Source organism: Kogia breviceps, chromosome 6, assembly GCF_026419965.1.
Source record: "Kogia breviceps isolate mKogBre1 chromosome 6, mKogBre1 haplotype 1, whole genome shotgun sequence".
Classification (NCBI taxonomy): domain Eukaryota; kingdom Metazoa; phylum Chordata; class Mammalia; order Artiodactyla; family Physeteridae; genus Kogia; species Kogia breviceps.
In genome coordinates this window covers 393,737-420,153 of record NC_081315.1, presented here as the reverse complement: position 1 = coordinate 420,153, position 26,417 = coordinate 393,737, and the positions used below count along the sequence as shown (strand labels likewise).

Genomic DNA, 26,417 nt, shown 5'->3' with positions numbered 1-26,417 from the left:
TAAATCAAGCTCTAATTTAAAACTGTATATATGACCTGTTCTACTTAAAATTCCAGGGGGTTTCAGTGTGTTAGGAACCAAGACGCCCCAGTCACAATTAAGCGACACGTTCAACCTTCGGGCTTACTTCAGAAGATACACACTGTTCACCAAGTGCAAAACGAAGGCGCAAGCCTGGGAAACGAGTGAGCAAAGGAAAGACGCACGGAATGCATAACCTGAAATCACATGACCGCTAGCGGCGGAGCGCCCACACAAGTGCCGCTGCGAGGCCGCTCGGCCCACCCAGGACAGGCTGCGGGCACCGGCCCGACGCCCACCGCTCCCCGGGGCGCCGCGGTCACAGTGGGCCTCGGATACCCAAGCAGTAATTAACGCGCGCGCACACAGACGCGGGAGCAGACGCACACACGCACAGGCACACGCGCGCGCACAGACACACGCGCACACGCACGCAGACACACGCACACTCGGCGGAGCCCGGCAGCGCCCCCTGGAAATTCGAGGCGGCCCCGCTGAGCGATCCCGGGGTCGCAGCCGCCCAGCCCCGCAGCCGCCCGGCCCCAGGAGCGCAAACCGCTCACCGCGCAGCGCGGCCGGACGAGGCTGCGCTGACGCCGGTGCGGCCTCACTCCCCGCGGGCCCTCCGCCCTCGGCCGCCGCGGGGCCCCGGGGCGCGGAGTTGCCCCCGGCGTGGGAACCGAGCCCAGCCCCGGGAGCGCAGGAGGGCTTCCTGGGGGGCACGCGAGGGCCCGGACGGGGGGCCGTGGGGAGGGCCGCCCCCTCGGAGCCCGGGCCGGCGAGGGCGCGCGGCGACCACTTACTCGGGGGCGTCCCGACCTCGGGCTGCGTTTCCGGACGCCGGCAGCTCCGGGGCGCGCCTCGCAGATCCGCGCCGCCCGCGCAGGAGGAGAGTGGGCGGAGGGGGGCCCGGCGGCGGCGCCCGCGGGTCCCTGCACCGGCGTCCCCACCGCCGGCGGCCGCCGCGCTTCTTCCCGGCTGCCGCTCAACAGGCGGGGCGGGCGCGGCGCGCAGCAAAGCCGGTTCCCGCGCGGCGCCCACGCTCAGGCGGCCCCGGCCCCGGGCTCCCGCTCTCTCCCTCCCTCTCTCCTCCCTCTCTCCTCCCCCCGCCCTCAGCCCGAGGATCCCTCGCAGCGCCTCTCCCTGCGGTCTCTTCGGAACCCCTCCCCTTCCCTGCACCAAAAGACTGAGAAAGCAAGCCGCGGCCGAAACGCACCACGGTGAGGTTACGCCGGGCCCCTGGCCGCTCGCGGCGCGCCCTCCCCGCCAGTGTCGGTCGCCTGGGGGCAGGGGCTCCAGCGGCGGCTCCCCGCTTACTGCGTGGACTCCAGCAGCCAAAGTGTAGGGCAACTGCACCGAAATCTGCTCCTGGAACGCCACCTCGGGGCTGAGTGTCACCCACGGCGACCCTACTGGGGCGGGGGGACCGAGCCCTCCAGCCGCCCAGCCGCCTTCCCAGCAGTTCTGTGTGGAGACGGAGACCAGGGGACAGGGACAAAGGAAGAGAGAGGAGAAAGAGGGAGGGAACGCAGGGAAGATTTGGCCGACTTAAAAAACAATGTTTTCCACTATGCACTGGGCCGGAAAAACCTCAGTTCTCCGCAGTTAGAAACTCCAGCATTTCTGCTGGGAAATTGATGTCTCTGCACGGATGGTTTTCGTGCCCTGGTTCTCAGGTTAAAGCCAGTCTGCTCCTTTGCAAATGCAGTTCTGTGGCTGCAGAGCATTTACATCTTTCCAGTAAGGTCCTGATTCTGCTTGGTTCGGTACATTTAGTTCTGTTTGCTGGGTGTGCGGGGTGTGTGTGTGTGTATTCCAGAACAGAAAAATAAGTTCGTATATAAATGTTTTGAGTCACCCTTCCGACCTCAAAAAAGCTCATTATGCTGTTTCATTTTGGATTCATAATTAATCATGATTATTATACGATCTTTCTTCAAACCCAGGAACTCTGAGGAACATTGTTCGTGGTTATCTCCAATTCGTATATTTCTCCCCAAACTTACCCACATAATCTCTCCGTTTTAGACTCATCTCGCAGCCTTGACAACTATTCTGTCCTCAAGGCAAACATCGGTCTGAATCAACATACATTTAAATAAGAAAAAGGACATTTAACTAAGAAAAAGGGCATTTAACTAAGTGTGCATTTTCTGGCTTTGCCGTCTCTGAAACCGTCTGTTTCCTACACCCGATGCATGATAATCTCTTAGGTCAAAAGGGCTTTTGTTTTGTCTTCAGAGAATGTAAGTCCTAGGAGGAAACAAATAAGTAAGAAGTACCCAGTATCCAATAGTTGAAAGAGGATTTCGTAGTATTTTAAGAAAGATAAAGCTAATGATTTGAAAGCTCAGAGGAAGCACAGTTACCTTCTGACTGGAGACTGTTTCATATCAGGATGGCAGTAGACTCAGGCCTTAAAGCACAGATCATATCTGGGAAAAGATAAAATAGAGGAAGTTTTTGTCTTTTGTGTTTTGCAGGCAGGGGCAAACTTGGAGCAAAGGCTTGGAGGTGGGAAGGCAGGACGCTGATGTTCAGAAGGGGAGCGGTGTTCACAAGGGTCCTAAAGGCCATCATTATCAAGTCTGCAAATAACAAACGCTGGAGAGGGTGTGGAGAGAAGGGGACACTCCTCCACTGTTGGTGGGAGTTTAAACTGGTGCAGCCACTGTGGAGAACAGTATGGAGGTTCCTCAAAAACCTAAAAATATTGATAGAACTACCATATGATCCAGCAGTTCCACTCCTGAGCATATATCCGGAGTGAACTATAACTCGAAAAGATACACGCTCCCCTATGTTCGTAGCAGCACTATTTATAAAAGCCAAGACATGGAAGCAACTTAAATGTCCATCGACGGATAAATGGAAAATGAAGATGCGGTGCATGTACACAATGGAATATTACTCGGCCGTCAAAAAGAATGAAATAATGGCATTGGCAGCCACGGTGGATGGGCCTAGAGATGATCGTACTGAGAGTAAGTCAGACAGAAAAAGACAGATACCATGTGATAGCACTTACATGTGGAATCTAAACTATGACACAAATGAACCTATCTATGAAAGAGAAACAGACTCAGAGACGTAGAGAGCAGACGTGTGGCTGCCACAGGGGAGGAGGTTGGGGGGGTGAACTGGGAGTTTGGGGTCAGCAGATGCAAACTATTATGTACAGTATGTATAAACAACAAGGTCCTACTGCACAGCACAGGGAACGATATTCAGTATCCTGTGGTAAACCATCGTGGAAAAGAATATGAAAAAGAATGTATATGTATATATATAACTGAATCACTTTTCTGTACAGCAGAGATTAACACAACATTGTAAACCAACTATACTTCAAAAAAATAAATTTAAAAGGGAGTCATTTGCAAAGTACACCAAAACAAGTATAAGCAGATGAGGTAGAAAAGGTAAGTTGAGTCCAGACGGCCTCATCTGCCTGCCTTCTAGTTGTCGTGCATTGAGGCCTCATATAAAACCTGTTGTGTTGTTTTCTGTGTTTCTCTGCTGTCATTACTCTTGTCAACATACCCTTCGTCCTGGATCATGACTTGCTTGACCCATTCATTCTTGCCTTTACCAGCCCCACATTCTAAGGCACACAGACTCCTCGGTAAGGACTACATTTAACCTCAGTACTTTCTACCAGGACCTACCCAGTTTCACCAAGGGTAGCTCTCAGGTAGAGGGTGTCCTGTGCAGGCAATTCCTCAGAGACATAGTGGGTTCCGTTCCAGGCCACCAAAATAAAGCACATATCACGATGAAGCGAGTCAAACACATTTTTTGTTCCTAGTGCATATAAAAGTGACGTTTACACTACACTGTAGTCCTATGAAGTATGCAATAGCATGATGTCTAGAAAACAATGTATCTGCCTTGACTAAAAAAATACTGTGTTGCTAAAAAATCCTAACCATCAATGAGCTTTCAGCGAGTCTTAGTAGTAAGTCAAAGATCGCTGATCACAGGTCACCATAACAAAATACAATAATAATGAAAACGTTTGCAATATTGCGAGAATTGCCCACGTGTGACACAGAGGCGTGCAGTGAGCAGATGCTGTGGGACAAACGGCACAGACAGACTTGCTCGATGCAGGGTTGCCCCAAACCTTCAATTTGTAAAACAACGCGATAAAGGGAAGTACTAAAAAGAGGTCTGCCTGTGGTCCTCCCCCGTTCTCTATAGGCTGTGTGGGAAAGGCAACCAGCCTGGGGTACAGGAACCACCAAAGCGTGATTGTGAGAGACATTCTCTAATCTGGATGACTGATACGCCCTGAAAAATTACGGAGAGTTCCTTGATGTTGGGAACTAATCTCTCCAGCCTAAGTGCTTAGCAATGAACATGGATCACAGTAGAGATTCGGTAAAATCATTGAATGGATAAATAAATGAACACCTGAATATTTCATCATCTTTGAGGTCTGTCTGTCTTACAGATGATGTGTAGGTTAAAACCTACTTGCCTCCACTTTGTTGAGAATAGGAAAGTCATGACAGCTTCATCAAAATGTTAACAAGGACACGTATTCAGTTTAAAGCAACTTTCCGTCTCTCAGGCAGAAAAGCTCAAGTTTCTCTTCTCAAGATGCTTTGTTTTTCCTGCCTGCGCGGTGGCAACAGCACACGGGCATTCAACTGTGTATCCTTTTCGCATTTGCAGACGACAATGGCAATCAGAGGTGCGATCTAACCCCTTGCTACTCAGGAGTATGATCTGTGTATCTGCAGCAGCACCGCGACCTGTGATCTTGTCAGAGATACAGGCCTCAGGCCTCACCCCAAACCTACGGAGTCAGAACCTTATTTAACAAACTCCTGGCTAGCTCGTGTGCATATTACAGTTTTGGAACCACTGCTCTGCAGCCGGCTCCACCTGGAAATGGGTTTTATGAATCTGTTGAAACCTGGGGATTTTTAGAGCAAGGCTCTTGCTTTTTTTCTGGGATGTTATTACCGTATCAGTTCAAATCAACTAATGGGACTAATGGATTCATCCTTTTGGCTTCTTGGTCTCGTTCATAAACAAAAACCACAAGTTCACAAACCAAGGGGATTTAGGAAAGGGAGGGGCTGGGAGGGAAGAATCGAGAGGAAATTGTACGCTAGTGTACATGTACTTTTAAAAATTATGTCAGAGGTAGAACTTCTCTTTACTTTTTAGCAAACAAACCACTGCCCGTACTGTTTATCTCATCAGGGCAACTTGTCAGACTTCATGATCTTTGTTTTTCTCTTTATTATTCTTTTTTCCCCCTTAAGGTCATTTACTTTCAATCTGTTTGAAACGCACCCAGTTAGACGTCTTTTGCCCTGGTCACCTGTGCTCAATCATTGGGACCACATTGGCATCCCACCTCTCTTTCGGAATGTGAGCTTTTAATTACGGAAAGCAGAACGCAGGAGGTCGGAGTCCCTAAATTTCTGGTCCTGATATACACGTTCACGAAGCAACGTGGGCTTTAAGAGATTCCACTGGGGACGGAAATAGAGTTCATCGTGTTTCCTCAAAACAGATGGTGCTTGTCGGCGTTGGGTAGGGTGGCTGGCAGGATGATGCCCTCAGGCCCTGCACCCTGGCCCCAGGATGCCGCGTCCCGAGCCCTGAAGCCTGGGAAGAGCTGTGTTTCGTGGCACACGCCGAGGGGCAGTTCAGCTTGCACGCAGAGTTAGGACTGCGACCGATGGACCTTGAGGTGGGACGCGTAGCCCAGATTAACCCGTGCGGGCCCAGTCTCGGCTCCTCATAAATGAAAGATGGAGGCAGGGAGGTCCGGGCCGAGGCAGAGAGAGGCACACGGCTGCGGGGTGAGGAAGCGTTGCCCAGCGGTTGCCGGCTTGGAGGTGGGGAGGGCCGAGTGGCCAGGGACGGGCGCAGCCACTGGGCAAGCGAGAGGCTGGGAAGCCCTTCTCCCCGAGCCTCCGGAGGAGACGCAGCCACCGGAGCGCTTTGCTTCTGGTCCAGCGAGACCCGTTTCGGACCTCTGACTCCCCGAAATGGGAAGCGATACACGTGCGTTGTTTTAAGTGACTAGATTTGGGCAACTTGTTACAGCAGCGATAGGAAATTCATACCGATTTTGGTCCTGGGAAGTGGGGTGTTGCTCTAAAGAATACCTTAAAATGTGCAAGTAGCTTTGGCGGGGGCAGGCTGGAAGAATCTTGCGGAGCGTGAGTTTTTAGAAAGCCTGGGTTGCTCTGAGTGTCCTGTTAGCAAACATACGGCTGTTGACTCTGCTCTCAATGAGTCAGAAGCACGGCAGGGAAAGCCTCCATCTCAGAGCATCCCTAACAGGTCGCAACTGGTCAGCTGGCAGACGCAGGGGTGGGGAAGGCGCTGCCAGCAAAGGCACAGCTGGAAATGACCCCGTTATTGGAAACGCGGGAAAGGAGGCCCTTACACAGCGGCAGAAACTCAGCAGCATTGCACTCCGCAGGTGCGCGGGGACAGGGGCTCTTTAGATAGTTACCGGAGGCAAGTTCTAAGCAGTGTGTTGAAGACACAGGCTGGTTTCCTCTTGCTGCTTATTGTAAAAGGTGAAAGGAGAGAGCGAGCTTGAGGGAAGAGATAGGGAGCCGAAAGGCACCAGGACTTGGTGATCCGGGAAATCCTCAGCTTATCTGGGTGCCTAAGCGTGGCGTGCCACCCTCTTCCGGGTAAACGGCGTCCTCGTGCTTTGGCGATCCTGAGAGGTTTTGTTAATTCTCATATTTGAAAATTCTGTTAAATATATTGACTCAACAGATCCCCATATTTTAATTTGATGTCCTAGAGTAATAATTATAGTGATTCTTTTGGCCCTGATATCATCACATAACGCTGGTATTCATAAATTGTGCTTCAAAAGGAGGCCAAAGGGCTTCCCTGGTGGCACAGTGGTTGAGAGTCTGCCTGCCAATGCAGGGGACACGGGTTCGAGCCCCGGCCCTGGAAGATCCCACGTGCTGCGGAGCAACTAAGCCCGTGCGCCATAACTACTGAGCCCGTGAGCCACAACTACTGAAGCCCACATGCCACAACTACTGAGCCCGTGTGCCACAACTACTGAGCGCGCGCGCCTATAGCCCTTGCTCCACAACAAGAGAAGCCACCGCAATGAGAAGCCCGCGCACCACGACGAAGACCCAACGCAGCCAAAAATAAATAAACAAAAATGAAAACAAAAGGAGGCCAAAATGGTGTCCTATAGATCTCAATGTATTTAATGCTGCTTTAAAAGTGCTCCCCCCATAGGAATAACTTACAACTGCACTGACTAGAGGAAATTGAAAGGAAAGCATAAGGTAGAAACAGTGAGTGACATGAAAAGTTCCAAAGATGAATCGATTAATGGATACTGCAAAATAAAGATCTGACAAACTAGTTCAAAGGTATTTATTGAGTGTAACTATGTTTACTCTCTCCAGTAAAAGATATTTCACACGAGCAAAACTGACAAGTTTAAAAAAAACAGTTCAGCCACACAAAGATATGTTTTCTGTAAAGAGAGAAGAAACAAACAAAAAAAGTCCACAGCTAAGGTTAAGCTCTCGTTCTAACTTAGTTAAAAAATACACGTAGTTTTCAATGTTGCTTTTTCTTCCCCTGCATCCTGCTCCTGAAAGACTTCTAGGCTTTCCAAAATTGATCATATGAAGACAGATTCTGTTTTCTGAGTCCTTGACTTTACTCTTTCTTAAATAGAAAAACTAAACTAGCTGCCAACAAAGAACTTATCTGAGTTATTTATAATAACTCCAAATTGGAAGCAACTCAAATACCCAGCAACAAATGAGTGGCTGAGCAAATTATGGTACATCCATACAATGAAATAGAACTCAGCAGAGGAAAAGAAGAAACGACTAACCCACACAGCAACACAGATGAATCTCAGAAACATTGTGCTGAGGGAAAAAAAACCAGACACAAAAGAGTACCTATGGCATGTTTCCATTTAAATGAAATTCTAGAAAGGGTAAGACCAATCTGGTGGTGACAGAGGGCAGGCCCCTGGTTGCCTGGACTCAGGGTGGGGAATTGCTGGTAAAGGGACAGAAGGGACTCTCTTGGTGCTCGGAATGTTCCACATCATGACCGTGGTAGGGGCGATGAGGGTGTATGCATTTATCGAAACTCATCGGATATTACACTTAAAATGGGTATGTTTTATCGTATGTACGTGTATCTCAATAAAGTTGGCTTTAAAACGAGAGCTGAAAACAACATCAACAACAAGCAAAGTTATTAAGAGAAGGATGAATGAATTCTTTTCTGGGATTCTAAAATGTTAATAGTCAGGAAAGAACCATAGCAGTTAGTACTGCAAGATGTAATTGTGTATCAGACACTATTCCAAGCACTGTATGTGTTTGGCCACTCCTTTCCTCTGATAATCCTTTGAGGTTAGCACTATTGCTATATCTGCTTTACATACAAGAAAATTGATGTATAGGGAAATTAAGCAAGTTCCCCCAAATCACACAGCTAGCAAGTAGCAAAAGCAGGGCTCAAACTCAGGTGGTCTGGTTCGGAACCCTGGGTGTGAATGCCTCCGGTCATTCTGCAAAGAGCTTGCTAATTATTCAAAACAAAAAACCCCAGCTCAGGCTGATGAAATCAGATTCTTTGGGTACTGGCAGGTCCCAGGAACCTACGTTTTAACAAGCATCTGTAGATCATTCTGATATTTGAGGATCACCATAAGAAACACTAAATATATCTTGGTAGGAAAGCTATCTTAGAGAAGAAGTCCCTGGGTGGGGACACATTCCCGGAACCGTTATGCAATAGGATTTTCAACACTGGCACTTCAAACTGTTTATATACTCCTTTAATTTCCTTGTCTGACTTTAGTTTAAGCTGCATGTGAGCAGTGGAGAACATGAGTTTCAATAGCTTTATTTCCTAATGGCAAGGTTAACTAAATTATAGTAATGCATTTCCATTTATTTATGCATTTATAGAATGAAAGAGACGGAGAGACTGAGGCAGAGAGAGAGGGAAGGAAGGAAGGAAGAAAGGAAGGGGGGAAGGAAGATTCCCGAAGCAGGTAGGCAAAGCATTGGAAGTATATTCATAAATCTGCTTATAAAAGAAAATATTAAGGAAATCACACTCAGGTAACCTTATCCCAATTCTTCAAATGTCATAAAGCTTGACAGGTCTCTGCTTCCCTTCATGGCAAAGCATATTAGAAAATAAGCATCAATTACGTGTATGCCTTTTACAAAGAGCTGAAAATCCCTTAGCACCTGCCATGTCTGGTCAGTGGACTTGGAAGTAACCCCAGAGCTCCTGCAGGTGAAGCTCCCAAGCATCTTCCTCACCAGGATGTGTCTCCTATTTCAGGGGGGTCCTGCATTAGCTGAATTGAAACAGAGTTTAAAAAATCACAGCCTTAAAAGAATATCACTTTTAGAAGAATGCATTTAATCCAAATGAGGAGAGTTTTTATATGTGAATACAAATATGGGAAAATCTGTGAGCCCTTAAATTTTAAGAGAAACATTCCAAAGCCACACGACCTACTGACCTACGGGAAAGAGCCAGCTGTGTAGAAAAACATTTTTGCAACTTTTCAGATACCGGTGAAAGGAATGAAATGTATACTCTAGTCAATAAAGTGCCCTCTCTCCTTTCCAATATTGTAACAGATAAACATTTTTCTGCTTCCAATATAATATTGCATAATTTAAAGCTGCAAAATATGGTATGAGAAACATAATATGCCTCTCACTGAGCAGTCCCGTGGGAGGAAGGCCTGATAATTTCCATTGTTCACTTGCCCTGATGATGTGTTGGACTAGTGAGCCAATGAGTCTGTGCCAGAAACATCTAATCAATGGGTGCTACTGTCGCTTTTGTTTTTCTCTTTACTTCCAAAGACAGCTTGTTTCCTTTGATCCTTGCTCATAAGTGTTCCAGGTTTGCTTCTCCTTCTGGCAAACACGAAGCACATAGACCTCAAAACTTCCAAGGAGACTGAGGTGGTCTTAAGGGATCACCTTGCCAGACGGGGCCCAAAGGCTTATCCTGAGCCCTGGTTCAAAACAAGAAACTGACTCAAGTTTCCATGTAAAGAGAACTCTGTGTTGACATAAAGGAAAGGCAAATTATGCAGAGGCAGACTTGCTGAAATCTCACTTTGTGAAAATGACAGTTATGGATGCTTCTCTTATATTTATAAAATACTGTGTTTAAATGGTCGACAATATGACCTAGGGGAAGGAGTGTCTTACCAAACTCTTCTTCCTTTCCAGAGCGTCTACTTTGGCCTGATTATAAAAGTGATGCAAGTGATAAAAGGGGCTTCCCTTTCCAACACCTCAGGAGATGTACGGAGAAACCCTCCCCAGTATAGAACACCTGGCAGCGCTGGATAAAATTTAAGCACGATTTTAGGGCTTAAGCAGGCCGCATGTCCAGAAAGGGTAACAAGCTGCAGCAAGGAATAAAGAGAAAAAAAGGCTTCCCTGGTAGGAAGCAGAGTAGCTGGAATTCCTTGGCCGCCATCACCTGTAGCTGCTGGACAGAGGACTGGGCCAGTGGAAGCAGGTACAAGGGGACAAGACAGGACCAGCAGGAACAGGAAACGATACCACAATAGAAATCCTGCGGGCGTGTTTTCTCTCTTCAGTGTTGACTCAGAGTGGGGAGAACACGATCTCTCCCAAGTATTCCTGACCTGAAGCGCATGCACGGTTTGGCTCCGAAACGCATAGACACTCAGTGGCTGGATACTCCGCAGGCAGAGCCCTGAGGTTAAAGTGGTCCTGTGTTGGGAGCATTGCAGGAGCCTGGCAGAAGCAAACACAAATTCTCACCAGAAAAAAATAACATTCCCTCCGAACCACTCATTCATTAAAATATTTTTATTGAATACCAATCGCACAGCAGGCGCTGATCTAGAAACTGGGGACTTAACAGTGTGTAAAACAAAGATTTTGTTGTCATGGTGCTTCCACTATGGCGGACAACTAAAAATATGAACCAACAAAGCCATAGGACATCGGATGGTGGCATGGGGTGCGAGAAAAATAAAGCAGAGAAGCTTGATGGGCCGGGGGTGGGAAGGTGGGAGGGGAGGGGGGTCACCGACTCTAACCAATAAGTCGTGGATCTTGTTTTAATATCTCAGTCTTATTATGACCACTATGTCAGATTGTTTTTCTGCAGGAAAACAGACATCACTTGACCCTTGATGTGTTTTTAACAGAGCTGTCGGAAGGCTTGGCAAGGAGTGCAGGAATCGGAGGAAGATGTCAGTGACGCCAGATGCCTGCGCCTTCTCCCTGCCGTCTAAGCCTCAGTGAAATCACAGGCCGGTCTCAGCCCTGTTGGTGAAGGATTCTGGGAACCGTAGTGTCCATGCTCCCTGCTTGTGTTGCGGAAGAGCCCAGAGCAAGGGGCGGGGCTGATGCCTAGGTGATGACGGACCATGTGGCGTAAGAGCCAAGCTTGAAAACACGATCGCAAGTACTGCCCAAGTATGTTTTTGGCCATTTCCCAAATACAGTATATTTTTTATAGGATATTAAATTTCCTCTTCTAAGTTGTAAATAAAGCCACCAGTTTTGAGTTAATTAAATAAAGTTTGGCCGCAGAGAGACGGGATTAGGAAAAGAGCAGGTTGGAGAACACTGTGGGGAGGTGGCTGAGAGGAAAGACGCCTCTGCCAGGGGGTGTCCCCTTATGGGCTGGCGGTAGATGAAGAAATCTCAAGGCATCAAGGGTGATAGAAACATTAGTTCAATCGATTACGTTTCATATTAATTAATTAAGTTCACACATGTAAACATTTATTCTACCATTTCATGAGACCAACTAATGCCACTTAATGCTAATGCTTCAGTTAATTAACAAATTAATTCTTATTTCACTTGATTGAATAATATTTTATTAGTTGCCAACTAACCTAACTGCTGTGAATTTTAAGAAGTGTTATCTAGATCCACTGTGCAGGTCCCCAAACTCCACGAGGACAGGACCCTACCTTATGTGTCTCTTCATCTGGCTGTTGGAAAACTGCTGTCAGGCAAGGAGTCTCCTCCATTCTGCCTTATTGTAACAGACCAAAAATCTATTTCATGCAAGCCATCTAAAGACCAGAATCAAACGGTTCCTGGACAAGCATTTCTATCTGGAGTTCAATTCGAATGGCACTGCTTTAGTTGTTAATTTCCATCACAGCTCTACATAATTGGCTTTCTCAGACTTCATGATTCCTGGGAGAGCTGGGAAAAAAAGGGAACCTCTGTGTGGCTGACAGGGTCTTGGTGCTCCGTCCGGGTGTCAGGCCTGAGCCTCTGAGGTGGGAGAGCTGAGTTCAGGACACTGGTCCACCAGAGACCTCCTGGCTCCAAATAATATCAAATGGCAAAGAGCTCTCCCAGAGATCTCCATCTCAACGCTAAGACCCAGCCCCACTCAACGACCAGCAAGCTCCAGTGCTGGACACCCCATGCCAAACAACTAGCAAGACAGGAACACAACCCCACCCATTAGCAGAGAGGCTGCCTAAAGTCATACTAAGTTCACAGACAACCCAAACACACCACTGGATGTGGCCTTGACCACTAGAAAGACAAGATCCAGCTCCATCCACCAGAACACAGGCACCAGTCCCCTCCACCAGGAAGCCTACACAAGCCACTGAACCAACCTTAGCCACTGGGGGCAGACTCCAAAAACAACGGGAACTACGAACCTGCAGGCTGTGAAAAGGAGACCCCAAACACAGTAAGATAAGCAAAATGAGAAGACTGAGAAACACACAGCAGATGAAGGAGCAAGGCAAAAACCCACCAGACCGAGCAAATGAAGAGGAAATAGGCAGTCTACCTGAAAAAGAATTCAGAGTAATGATAGTAAAGACGATCCAAAATCTTGGAAATAGAATGGAAAAAATACAAGAAACGTTTAACAAGGACCTAGAAAAACTAAAGAGCAAACAAACAATGATGAACAACCCAATACATGAAATTAAAAATTCTCTGGAAGGAATCAATAGCAGAATAACTGAGGCAGAAGAACGGATAAGTGACCTGGAAGATAAAATAGTGGAAATAACTACTGCAGAGCAGAATAAAGAAAAAAGAATGAAAAGAATTGAGGACAGTCTCAGAGACCTCTGGGACAACATTAAACACACCAGCATTCGAATTATAGGGATCCCAGAAGAAGAGAAAAAGAAAGGGACTGAGAAAATATTTGAAGAGATAATAGTTGAAAACTTCCCTAATATGGGAAAGGAAATAGTCAATCAAACACATGGAGGCTAAACAATACACTACTAAATAACCAAGAGATCACTGAAGAGATCAAAGAGGAAATCAAAAAAATACCTAGAAACAAATGACAATGAAAACATGAGGACCCAAAACCTATGGGATGCAGCAAAAGCAGTTCTAAGAGGGAAGTTTATAGCAATACAATCTTACCTCAAGAAACAAGAAACATCTCAAATAAACAACCTAACCTTACACCTAAAGCAATTTGAGAAAGAAGAGAAAAAATACCCCAAAGGTAGCAGAAGGAAAAAAATCATACAGATCAGATCAGAAATAATTGAAAAAGAAATGAAGGAAACAATAGCAAAGATCAATAAAACTAAAAGCTGGTTCTTTGAGAAGATAAACAAAATTGATAAATCATTAGCCAGACTCATCAAGAAAAAAAGGGAGAAGACTCAAATCAATAGAATTAGAAATGAAAAACGAGAAGTAACAACTGACACTGAAGAAATACAAAGGATCATGAGAGATTACTACAAGCAACTATATGCCAATAAAATAGACAACCTGAAAGAAATGAACAAATTCATAGAAAAGCACAACCTTCCTAGACTGAACCAGGAAGAAAGAAAATATAAACAGACCAATCACAAGCACTGAAATTGAAACTGTGATAAAAAATCTTCCAACAAACAAAAGCCCAGGACCAGACAGCTTCACAGGCGAATTCTATCAAACATTTAGAGAAGAGCTAACACCTATCCTTCTCAAACTCTTCCAGAATATAGCAGAGGGAGGAACACTCCCCAACTCATTCTGTGAGGCCAAGATCACCCTGATACCAAAACCAAAGATGTCACAAAGAAAGAAAATTACAGGCCAATATCACTGATGAACACAGATGCAAAAATCCTCAAAAAAATACTAGCAAGCAGAATCCAACAGTGCATTAAAAGGATCGTACAGCATGATCAGGTGGGGTTTATCCCAGGAATGCAACGATTCTTCAATATATGCAAATCAATCAATGTGATAAACCATATTAACAAATTGAAGGAGAAAAACCATAAGATCATCTCAATAGATGCAGAAAAAGCTTTCGACAAAATGCAACACCGATGTATGGTAAAAACCCTCCAGAAAGTAGGCATACAGGGAATGTACCTCAACATAATAAAGGCCATATATCGGGGCTTCCCTGGTGGCGCAGTGGTTGAGAGTCCACCTGCCAATGCAGGGGACACGGGTTCCTGCCCCGGTCCGGAGGGATCCCACATGCCGCGGAGCAGCTAGGCCCGTGAGCCATGGCCACTGGGCCTGCGCGTCCGGAGCCTGTGCTCCGCAACGGGAGAGGCCACAGCAGTGAGAGGCCCGCGTACCGCCAAAAAAAAATAAATAAATAAAGGCCATATATGACAAACCCACAGCCAACATCATTCTCAATGGTGAAAAACTGAAATCATTTCCTCTAAGATCAGGAACAAGACAAGGTTGCCCACTCTCACCACTGTTATTCAACATAGTTTTGGAAGTTTTACCCATAGCAATCAGAGAAGAGAAAGAAATAAAAGGAATCCAAATCAGAAGAGAAGAAGTAAAACTGTCACTGTTTGCAGATGACATGATACTATACATAGAGAATCCTAAAGATGCCACCAGAAAACTACTAGAGCTCATCAAGGAATTTGGTAAGGTAGCAGGATACAAAATTAATGCACAGAAATCTCTTGCATTCCTATACACTAATCATGAAAAATCTGAAAGAGAAATTAAGGAAACACTCCCATTTAACATTGCAACAAAAAGAATAAAATACCTAGGAATAAACGTACCTAAGGAGACAAAAGACCTGTTTGCAGAAAACTATAAGACACTGATGAAAGAAATTAAAGATGATACAAACCAATGGAGACATATACCATGTTCTTGGATTGAAAGAATCAACATTGTGATAATGACTATACTACCCAAAGCAATCTACAGATTCAATGCAATCCTCATCAAACTACCAATGGCATTTTTCACAGAACTAGAACAAAAAATTTCACAGTTTGTATGGAAACACAAAATACCCCAATAAGACAAAGCGATCTTGAGAAAGAAAAACGGAGCTGGTCCCAGACTTCAGACTATACTACAAAGCTATAGTAATCAAGACACCGGCACAAAAACAGAAATATAGACCAATGGAACAGGATAGAAAGCCCAGAGGTAAACCCATGCACATATGGTCACCTTATTTTTGATAAAGGAGGAAGGAATATACATTGGAAAAAAGAGCCTCTTCAATAAGTGGTGCTGGGAAAAGTGGACAGCTACATGTAAAAGATTGAAATTAGAACACTCCCTAACACCATACACAAAAATCAACTCAAAATGGATTAAAGACCTAAATGTAAGGCCAGACAGTATAAAACTCTTAGAGGAAAACATATGCAGGACACTCTATGACATAAATCACAACAATATCTTTTTTGACCCACCTCCTAGAGAAATGGAAATAAGAACAAAAATAAACTAATGGGACCTAATGAAACTTAAAAACTTTTGCACAACAAAGGAAAATGTAAACAAGACAAAAAGACAACCCTCAGAATGGGAGAAAATATTTGCAGATGAAGTAACTGACAAAGGATTAATCTCCAAAATATACAAGCAACTCATGCAGCTGAATATGAAAAAAACAAACAACCCAATCCAAAAATGGGCAGAAGACATAAATAGACATTTTTCCAAAGAAGATATACAGATCGCCAACAAACACATGAAAGGATGCTCAACATCACTAATCATTAGGGAAATGCAAATCAAAACTACAGTGAGGCATCACCTCACACCGGTCAGAATGGCTGTCATCAAAAAATCTACAAACAATAAATGCTGGAGCCGGTGTGGAAAAAAGGGGACCCTCTCGCACTGTTGGTGAGAATTAAATTGATACAGCCGCTACGGAGAACAGTATGGAGGTTCCTTAAGAAACTAAAAATAGTACTCCCATATGACCCAGCAATCTCACTACTGGGCATATACCCTGAGAAAACCATAATTCAAAAAGAGTCACGTACCAAAATGTTCATTGCAGCTCTATTTACTATAGCCAGGTCATGGAAGCAACCTAAGTGTTCATCGACAGATGAATGGATAAAGAAGATGTGACGCATATATACAATGGAATATTACTCGCCATAAAAAGAAACAAAATTGAGTTATTTGTAGTGAGGTGGATGGACCTAGAGACTGTCCTAGTGTGAAGTAAGTCAGAAAGAGAAAAACAAATACCGTATGCTAACACATATATATGGAATGTAAAAAAAAAAAGGTTCTGAAGAACCCGGGTAAGCTGGGGCGAAGTGAGAGAGTAGCACTGACATATATACACTACCAAATGTACAATAGAGAGCTAGCGGGAAGCAGCCGCATAGCACAGGGAGATCAGCTCGGTGCTCTGTGACCACCTAGAGGGGTGGGATAGGGAGGGTGGGAGGGAGACGCAAGAGGGAGGGGATATGGGGATCTATGTATACATTTAGCTGATTCACTTTGTTATACAGCAGAAACTAACACACCATTGTAAAGCAATTATACTCCAATAAAGATGTTAAAAAAAAAAAGTAGTGTTATCTAAGTGTAGTGCCTCCTGGGGTTCACAGTCTATGGGTAGAAAGGATATTGAAAAGTAGCTGCAAAATTGTGACAGGCATGATATAATAGAAATGTTCAGAGGATGCTTTAATAACCCACACATGGCCATGACTCATTTCAGAGAATTGATGACGTTTGATTCAGGAATTCGGGGTTGTCTAGCAGTTTTCTGTGGAAGTTTAAATTATTATTCCAATATTATGGAGCAGGCAATTGCAGCTCGGAGGCTGAGCAGCCTCGTGAAGTCTTGCGATGCCCAGCACGGCGCCTGATACACAGCACAGCTGGTACCGCCGATGTTTGTGGGACAGGTGGAGGGGTGAGGGGTGATTTGGTGTCCAGAGAAATGGAGATGAAGATGTTACTGTATTTACTGCAATTTTCTAAGGTACATATTCTCAAATTTCAGAAAATAAACTGCTTAGTGGTTGGTTCAGGTTCCTTTCTTGAGTTATGATATATTTTAAAAGAAAAAGAAGTAAAATTCCTACTGTGATAATAACCTACCAGACAATACCAACAATGAAAACACACACACACACACACACACACACACACACACACACACACACGTTGCCTAAAGGGCCACACATAATTGTTAGATAATTATAGCAAACTGAATGAAGAGGGCAAGGGAAAAGCTTAAGAAAATTCACAGCTATATTCATACACTTTAATCATGGTTTTATATTATCTTCAATAATTCAACAAATACTATTACGAATATCCAGTTACTTTATATCTGCTTTTCTCATATGTTTGTAATCTAACTCAGAGACCGAAAGATGTAAGAATCATCTGAGACTCATGGCTTTTGCATAACAATGGTTTTAGCCTAGACACCATGATAAGTAAATAGACAATATCCAGGCAGGCACTTCTAATAAGTTATCAAGTAGTCAATTATTTTCATTATAGCAGAGCAGCAAGAACCTTGTTATGGTCACCTTATGTGCTTCCCCTCTTTCCTTCTATAAATAATGAGTATATTCTTTGGGGAGTTCAGGTGGGTAAGTCAAAGTAACTAGAAATGTGCTATGTTAGAGAATTGTTGCTAGATGAAAAAACACTGTAACAGTGGTAAAGTTGCTGTGTCTTAGTTCTCCCTTCGTCATGCAAAGTGAGATTGGCGCATTGATTAGAATGATTTTGGGGACTTTAAAAACTGTCAGCTGAAATATGGAAATAATTTAACATATTCAGTAATAAACTCTAACTTGTACTTTTGTGTGGAGAAGGAGGAAAACAAGGCAGTTACTGTTCAGTAGATGGAAATCTTGGCTGTCTTAAGTTCCTCAAAAACTGATTCTAGGCTGACAGGATGAGTTACTGTCTAAACTGCAGTCGTGTTCGAGAAGGGCGAGCATGTGATAGTGATGCTGGCAGAGCAGACGCTGAGGAGACTTGCGCCCGGCAAGCCGTCCCTGACGCTCGCCTCCCCCGTCGGTGGCCCCTCCTGCCCGCGCCTGCCTCCCGCGCACACACGTGTGTCTCAGTAACGGGGACACACTTTACCGAGCCCAGAGCCTTTGCTCACCTCACTCACAGCCTCTCCTATGCTGTCGGAGGCTGCAGCTCTGGATTCTTTTCTCAGTTCGCTGGCTCTCCAGTCCCCTCCTGCAGGCGCCCCCTGCCCGTCTTCACGAGGCCGGCGTCACGAGGCGCAGTTCGTCGTAGCCCCGCCCCCTGAACGTGCAGCGTGGAGGCCTGGGGCTGGGGGCGTCTCGGCCGGCGCCCAGGGGACGCGGTGCACCGGGGCGGTGCTGCCTGGAGAACGGGCTTTTCTGTGTTGGAAGCCACACCTGTGGGTCAGTGAAAAGAGCGAGAGACACGGAGAGCATATTGGACGTTCCCTGACGTTAAGGAAGGAGAGGCATCGAAACGAGTCGTTTCTACAGATACCAGCGAAACAATAACAGAGAATGTGAGCGGCTGACAGGACGGTGTGGTTGTATAAATGGAACAGCGGGTAGGACCCTGGTGAATCACAATGCAGTCGGTTACCTGTTAATCTATGACAGTGTTTCTGGTTTACATATTCTATTTGATTGTGACTTTCACCCCCTGTTGCCTCGATATTAAGACCCCTGTAATTCGGAGCGCTGCAGACTAGTACCCTCCTCAGATACTCATTCATTTCCAATGCATCGTTTGTGCGTTACTCTGAGCTGCTCAGCTTTTTTTCCAAAACTTTAAAACGTTCCCAGGGAGCCCTTCTTGACATGTATTTTATGGTTGGCGGCTCGACAGACAGCAGCCACAGCGACTTGTCAGGGAGACGCGCTGTTAGCGTGTTACTCGCTTTCTAACACGCCGCGTCTCAGCCTCGCCTTCACGTGAGGCGAGGGTGGGCCTGTGCCATCCCTGCAGCTCCTCCTGTCACAATCTGTAACCGTATAAGCATCGTGGGGGGGCTCGGGTGTGGGACAAAATTCAGAAAACAATCTTCTCTTTCCTCTCTCCCATATGTACTAGAAATATGCTTGCATAAACCAAAAGAAGGAGTCATCTGTTAAGTAGAAATTAAAATTCTAAGCTCAAATACCTGTAACTTAACCCTGATTAAAGTTAGGTTGAGAAGAGAGGGTAAAACTTCAAAAACAGACACCTTTAACAGAAGAAAAACACAGTCATTGATGCTAGTTCTTTGAGAACAGGTAAAGAAAGCACTGGATAAACATTGCCTTTTGTTCGGGCTAGAAAATATTTCCATATCTGCGTGCATATAACAAGTTTAATTTATATTTATTCTGTATTTTATGTCAAAAAGCGATTTTATTTTGATTGCATTTTCTAAAACAGGCAAAGAACATTCCTATTTTTTCCAATATTTACAAGGGCTTCGAGCTGTACCACTTGACCTTGTCCCACAGGTCCTTTCAGCTATCCTCACTCTTCCATGCTTTTTTCTTTTTGCAGCTCTAACTGGATGAGTTCCACTGTCCCACCTTCCAGCTCACTGGCCCTTCCTTCTGTTTTATCTAGTGTGCTGTTGAGCCCTCTACTGTGTTTTTCGGTTCAGATATTGTATTCTTCAGCTCTGGGACTTCAGTTTGGTATTTTCTTATATTTTCTACCTCTTTGTTGAAATTCTCACTTTTGTTCATCCATTGTTCTCCTGAACTTGGTGAGAATCTTTATAACCTTTATATTGAACTCCTTTAGTTTTCAACTGACACATAGCAGTGTATTAATTTCAGGTGTACAGCATAATGTTTTGATATGTGTATATATTGTGAGATGATCCACAATAACTCTGGTTAACATCCATTACCTCACAGTTACACATTTTTTTCTTGTGATAAGAACTTTTAAATTCTACTCTCTCAGCACCTTTCAAATATAAAATACAGCATTATTAACCATAGCCACCATGCTGTACTTTGTGATTTATTTATTTGGTAACTACCAGATGTTTGCTCCTTTTGAACAATTTATCAGGTAAATCACTTATCTCCACTTCAGTTATGTCTTTTTCTGAGGTTTTATTTTGTTCTTTCATCTGGAATATATTCCTCTGTTTCTTCATTTTCCTTGACTCTCTGTGGTGAATATAACTTTTTGAGAAAAGTTTACCTGTTCACTTATAGTTATAAACCATGTTTGTCATAAGGAGTAAATTTACTCACCTGTTTATTCTCTTAATAGTCTCTTTTGTAGGGCAAAACTTTGTTTTTAAATACATTTTATTTTTAAAAACAGTTTTATATTTATAGAAAAATTTAGAAATTAGTACACAGAGTTCCCACATACCCCACATTCAGTTTCTCCTATTATTAACATCTTACATTAATATCTACATTTGGTATAATTAATAAGCTAATATTAATAAATTATTAACTAAGTTCCAAAGTGTATTCATATTCACTTAGTTTTTACAAGATATCCTAATTTTTTCCCCAGAATCCCATCATTCAGCATCTCCCTTTCTATACTATACACTTTGATCTGTAGTTTTCCTTTCTTGTAATGTCTACCTGGTTTTAATATCAGGATAATGTTGGCCTCATGGAATGAGTTAGGAGGTATTCCTCCTGTTTTGATTTTCTGAAAGAATCGTTATCATTTATTCTTTAAATGTTTGGCGGAGTTCACCAGTGAAACCATATGGGCCTGGTGATTTATTTTCTGGAAAGTTATTCATTTTTTTTTTTTTTCTTTTTGTGGTACACGGGCCTCTCACTGTTGTGGCCTCTCCCGTTGCGGAGCGCAGGCTCCGGACGCGCAGGCTCAGCGGCCATGGCTCACGGGCCCAGCCGCTCGGCGGCATGTGGGATCTTCCCGGACCGGGGCACGAACCCGTGTCCCCCGCATCGGCAGGCGGGCTCTCAACCGCTGCGCCACCAGGGAAGCCCATGGAAAGTTATTCATTTTTTATTCAATTTCTTGGATAGATATAAGTCTATTGATATTATCTATTTTTCCTAACATGAGTTTTGGCAACTTGTGTCTTTTAAGAAATTGGTCCATTTCATCTAAGTTATCAGATTTATGGGCCTAGAGTTGTTCGTAATATTATTATTATTATTTTTTTTTTTTGCAGTACGGGGGCCTCTCACTGCTGTGGCCTCTCCCGTTGCGGAGCACAGGCTCCGGACGCGCAGGCTCAGTGGCCATGGCTCATGGGCCCAACCGCTCCATGGCATGTGGGATCTTCCCGGACCGGGGCACGAACCCGTGTCCCCTGAAACGGCAGGCGGACTCTAAACCACTGTGCCACTAGGGAAGCCCTGTCATTCTTTAATGTCCATGAGATCAGCAATGGTAGCCCTTCTCTCATTTCTGATATTAGTAATTTGTGTCTTCTCAATTTTTTTTCCTCATTAGACTGGCTGAGAGATTTATCAGTTTTATTTATCTTTTTAAATGACCAGGTTTTGGTTTGATTTTCTCTACTTTTCCTACCTTCAAGTTCATTGCAATATGCAATAATTTTTGATATTTCTTTTCTTCTGCTCTTCAAAAGCCACTCTAGATCCCTGATACTTTTCCTTGTGCTGAAGTCAGCTTGGTCTGAGATTTATTCAGCTGCTACAGCTTTCTTTTGATTGGTGTTACCACCGTATATCTTTCTCCATTGCTTTGCTTTTAACATCTGTTTCCTTATATTTAAAGTGCGTTTCTTGTAGACAACATATAATTGGGTCTTTTTTTATCCTCTCATACAATCTCTGTCTCTTAGTGTATCTGTACAATTCACATTTAAGGTGTTTATTGGTATATTTGGATTAATATCCACCATATCTGTAACTGTTTTCTCTTCATTGCATATATTTGTTGTTTCTTTCTTTTCACATTTCTTACTGGACATGTCTGTTGGGAGTGGACGTCTTCAGCTTTTGTTTGTCCGAGAAAGTCTTTATTTTTCCTTCACTTATGAAGGTTCATTTTGCTGGATATATAATACTAGGTTGATGGATTTTTTTTCTTTAAATGCATTCAATATTTTACTCTGCTTTCTTCTTGCACAGTTTCTGATGAGATGTCCAGTGTAACTCTTATCCTTATTCTTCTACAGATAGTGTTGGCTCCTCCCTCCCTCCAGTTTCTTCAAAATTTTTCTCTTCATCTTTGTGTTTTTGCAACTTGAATATTACATGACGGGGTGTCAGTTTTTAAAAATTTGTTCTGCCTGGTGCTCTCCAAACTTCCTGTATCAGTGATTTGGTGTCTGTCATTAATTTTGGAATGTTCTTCACCATTATGACTTCATATATTTCTTCTGCTCTGTTCTCTCTCTCTTCTCCTTCTGGCATTCCAATTATACATACATTATACATTTTGAAATTTCCCCACAGTTCTTAAAAGTTCTATTCTTTTTGTTCATTCTTTCTTTGTCTTTACATTGTAAAGATCCCATTGACATTATCTTCACATTCCCTTATTCTTTCCTTGGCTGAGTCATATTCTACTGATAAATCAGTCAAAAGCATTCTTCATTTCTGGTACACTCTTTTTGATTTCTATAATTTCCTTTTATTAAAATTTTTATTGGAGCATAGTTGATTTACAATGTTGTGTTAGATTCAGGTGTACAGCAAAATGAATCAGTTATACTTACATATATATCCACTATTTTTTAGATTCTTTACCCATATAGGTTATTGCAGAGTATTGAGTAGAGTTTCCTGTGCTCTACAGTAGGCCCTTATTAGTTATCTATTTTTTTTTTTTTTTTTTTTTTTTTTTTTTCCTTTTGTGGTACGCGGGCCTCTCACTGTTGCGGCCTCTCCCGCTGCGGAGCACAGGCTCCGGACGCGCAGGCTCAGCGGCCACGGCTCACGGGCCCAGCCGCTCCGCGGTATGTGGGATCTTCCCGGACCGGGGCACGAACCCGTGTCCCCTGCATCGGCAGGCGGACTCTCAACCACTGCGCCACCAGGGAAGCCCCTAGTTATCTATTTTATATGTAGTAGTGTGTATGTGTCCATCCCAATCTCCCAGTTTACCCCTCCCCACCATCTTTCCCCCTTGGTAACCATAAGTTTGTTTGCTTCATCTGTGACTCTATTTCTGTTTTATAGGTAAGTTCATTTGTACCCTATTTGACTCTTTCTTAGAGTTCCCACTTCTCTGCTTACATTACCCGCCTGTTTTTACATGTTGTCCCCTCTTCATTAGACACACAAGCGTACTAATTTTAGTTACTTTAAATTCCTGCTCTGATGATTCCAACATCTGTGTCCTATCTGAGTCTGCTTCTGATACTTCGTTTCTTCAGACATTTTTCTTGACTTTGGCATGCCTTGTAATTTTTTGGAGAAAGCTGGACGTGTTGTACTGAGTAATAGAAATAGAAGAAAATAGGCATTTAGTGTGAGGATTTATGTTATGAGAAGCATTGGGGTTTTCTTGCTGTTTGCTTTAGCTGTAGGTGCCAGAGGCTTCAAATTCCTTGAGCGTTCTTGTTTTTACCTCCTCTTGATTCTGGGCTGCATTTTACAGCAAATTTCAACTGTCATCCACTCTTGCTGTACAAGAGCCCTGTTGGTGTGGTGGTGAAGTGGGGTCTCGAGAGGAGAAGTGTTCTAGAATCTCGGGGTGAAATCTCAGCCGTGTAGTGGGATGGGACTTGCACAAGTGCGTCTCCAGTGGCACAGCTTTTGTTTGCTCCCTTGGGTTTTGCGGGAAGGTTGAAGTCAGACGAATGCCCTTCCTCCAGATAAGATAAGGATCAGGTGAACCCTTTTTCCCCCCGGAGAAGACACCGGGCATGTTTCACAACCACAGCTGGGAGGGCATTTTCCTTGGAACTTCACAGGATTCCTAGATGTGAAATCCACAAAAGCGTGGGGATCCTTTGAAGACCATGGACTCACCCTGGTCCAGTTCAGCTTTTTCCTCTTGAAAAGATGGGAGTGATAACTTCTAAGTTCTTTAGAGCTGTCAGAGCTGAGACTGAAAGTTCTGCTTATGTTATAGTCAAGATAGTCAATATACAAAAGAAAAAAAATACCATTCTTATTTAGTTTGTCCAGACATGTTACTTTTAATTTAAGAAGAAAAGGTTTTGAAGATAGACATATTTTGAAAAAATACATATCTCCATAATATACAAAAGTTGTCTTATCAGAAAAAAATGAACATTTCAAAAGTTATATAATTTCAGTGATTTTTAGTTTCCCCTTGCACTCTCAAAAGTGCTTGGTTTGGACTATAAGTTCTATAAGAAGACTCAAGCACCTACAGTTACAAAGCCCTGGAACAGTGTTTGACTTTAACGCCTTCATTTCATCTGCAGAGACGCACTATCTATTATCATTACAAGATCCAAATATCTGATAAATATAAAATCATGTCCTTGGGTTATCAGAAAATGGCATAGTCTTGTCAACAAGTAAATTATGCTTGTCTATCTTGCGTACAAACTGCAAATATTCCCATCAAGCTGACGAGACTGTGGTTTAACATCTGCTTCTCTAGATGGAGCTAACCAATTTCTGTGATGAGGAATTTTCTTGGATATTTATTGAATTACTTTTATTCCTAGGTGAGAATAGATGTTAACAATAATAATTTTCTTAGAAGTTATGGAAAAGGAAACATCTGACTTCCTCTGTTTATGACAGAGATTTCCTATGCCCCACATTAGAAAGGCCTGCGGTTCAGAGCGCTTTTCTTTCTCAGAAGAAAATTTTTATCACTGTCAAGTTAGATACATCAAAAGAACAGCAAAGATGACAAAGTGGACACTAAGGATTTTTCCCTTAAGTCTTGCTCTTGAAAAAGCCAAGATCGTTTCCCTTTGGGTATTTGAGATTATAGAACATAAGGTGCAATGGAAAAGGACTAAAACATCTGGTTTAAGCATTCCATGCTGAGATTCAGAAATGGGGAATCTCACAGAAGGAGACATAGGGGAGGAGTGTGTCAAAGATAACTTTGTCAGATTGAGTCAGTGATCATTTTTATTTATCAAATAAAGTCGAGACCAGATACACATTAACAAAATACAGTGGTGAGCAAAACAGTTTAATACTTTGCCGACTGCTCCATAGTTAGTGAGGTGGGAAGCAACAGTCATACAATTAAAAACAGCCCAAGTGCTACAAAAAAAAAGTGCAGAGAAGTATGAGAAAAGGAGAACCTGATCTTTGCAGGTGCAGGTGGAAGGTGGAGTAGTGGTCAGAGGGGGTGAAGCTGGAGCTGAGATATGGAGGGTGTGTGGGAACCGAATGGGGTGTCGGGGAAGGAAGAGTGTTTCTGACAGAGGGAACCGTATATGCGAGCACCCCGAGGACAGGAAATGCAGCGCGTTGGAGAACGGAAAGCAAATGAATGTAGCTGCTTTGGAGGCTGAAAGGAATAACGAACCAAGACTAGGGCTTCCCTGGTGGCGCAGCGGTTGAGAGTCCGCCTGCCGATGCAGGGGACGCGGGTTCGTGCCCCGGTCCGGGAGGATCCCACGTGCCGCGGAGCGGCTGGGCCCGTGAGCCGTGGCCGCTGAGCCTGCGCGTCCGGAGCCTGTGCTCCGCAACGGGAGAGGCCACAGCAGTGAGAGGCCCGCGTACCGCAAAAAAAAAAACAAAAAACCAAGACTAGAAAGGAGTAAAGAATAGAGGAGACAAAAGACCGAATGGAGAAATGGTGGCCTAGTCAAAGCACGAGAACAACCTCCTCTCACTTTGATCTGTGGTCCAGGGAGAAGTCGGAGACCACGTTCTGTTGTTCCCACACCCGTTTCGGACCCTGCTTGTACTCTGTTCTCTTATACGTCTGTACTTCTCCCCAGAAGGCATCTCCACCTCCTGGATGTGTTGTGAGCAGCCCCAGTTGCAGCGCCTTGCAGACCCTTCCACGGCGGTTTCTTCACACCCTCCAGAGATCAGACAGGCCAAGAGTGGTGCTGACACCGTCCTGGACCCCAGCCCCCCGCCTGCTCTCACCTCCTCTCACGTGTGAGGTCTTCCCTTTCGACGCCCCAAACCAGAGCACAAGTTGAGCCTGCGTCTTGTCTGTTTTGCTCATATGAGTTTTTAGGACTTAGATGCTTTATTGCAGCATTTTGTTTACCCCTGTCTGCAC

At 44.2% G+C, this 26,417-nt stretch overlaps 1 protein-coding gene across 7 annotated transcripts in view; it reads right to left on the bottom strand.

The window, feature by feature from the left end:
* GUCY1A1 (guanylate cyclase 1 soluble subunit alpha 1) overlaps positions 1-18,501 on the bottom strand; it is a 75,898-nt gene extending 57,397 nt beyond the window's left edge. For 2 of the 7 annotated variants that reach the window (XM_067035401.1, XM_067035399.1), the window contains exon 1: positions 1,339-1,484. Coding sequence is in view for 2 of the 7 variants with exons in the window: in XM_067035396.1 (XP_066891497.1) it covers positions 2,391-2,413 (23 nt within the window). In the remaining 5 variants the exon portion in view is untranslated. Of the gene's footprint in view, positions 1-824; positions 1,061-1,237; positions 1,318-1,338; positions 1,485-2,390; positions 2,457-18,429 lie in introns of those variants that run through there. The other 5 variants (XM_067035396.1, XM_067035395.1, XM_067035398.1 and 2 more) reach the window with 5 other exon arrangements.
* Positions 18,502-26,417: the final 7,916 nt, after the last annotated feature.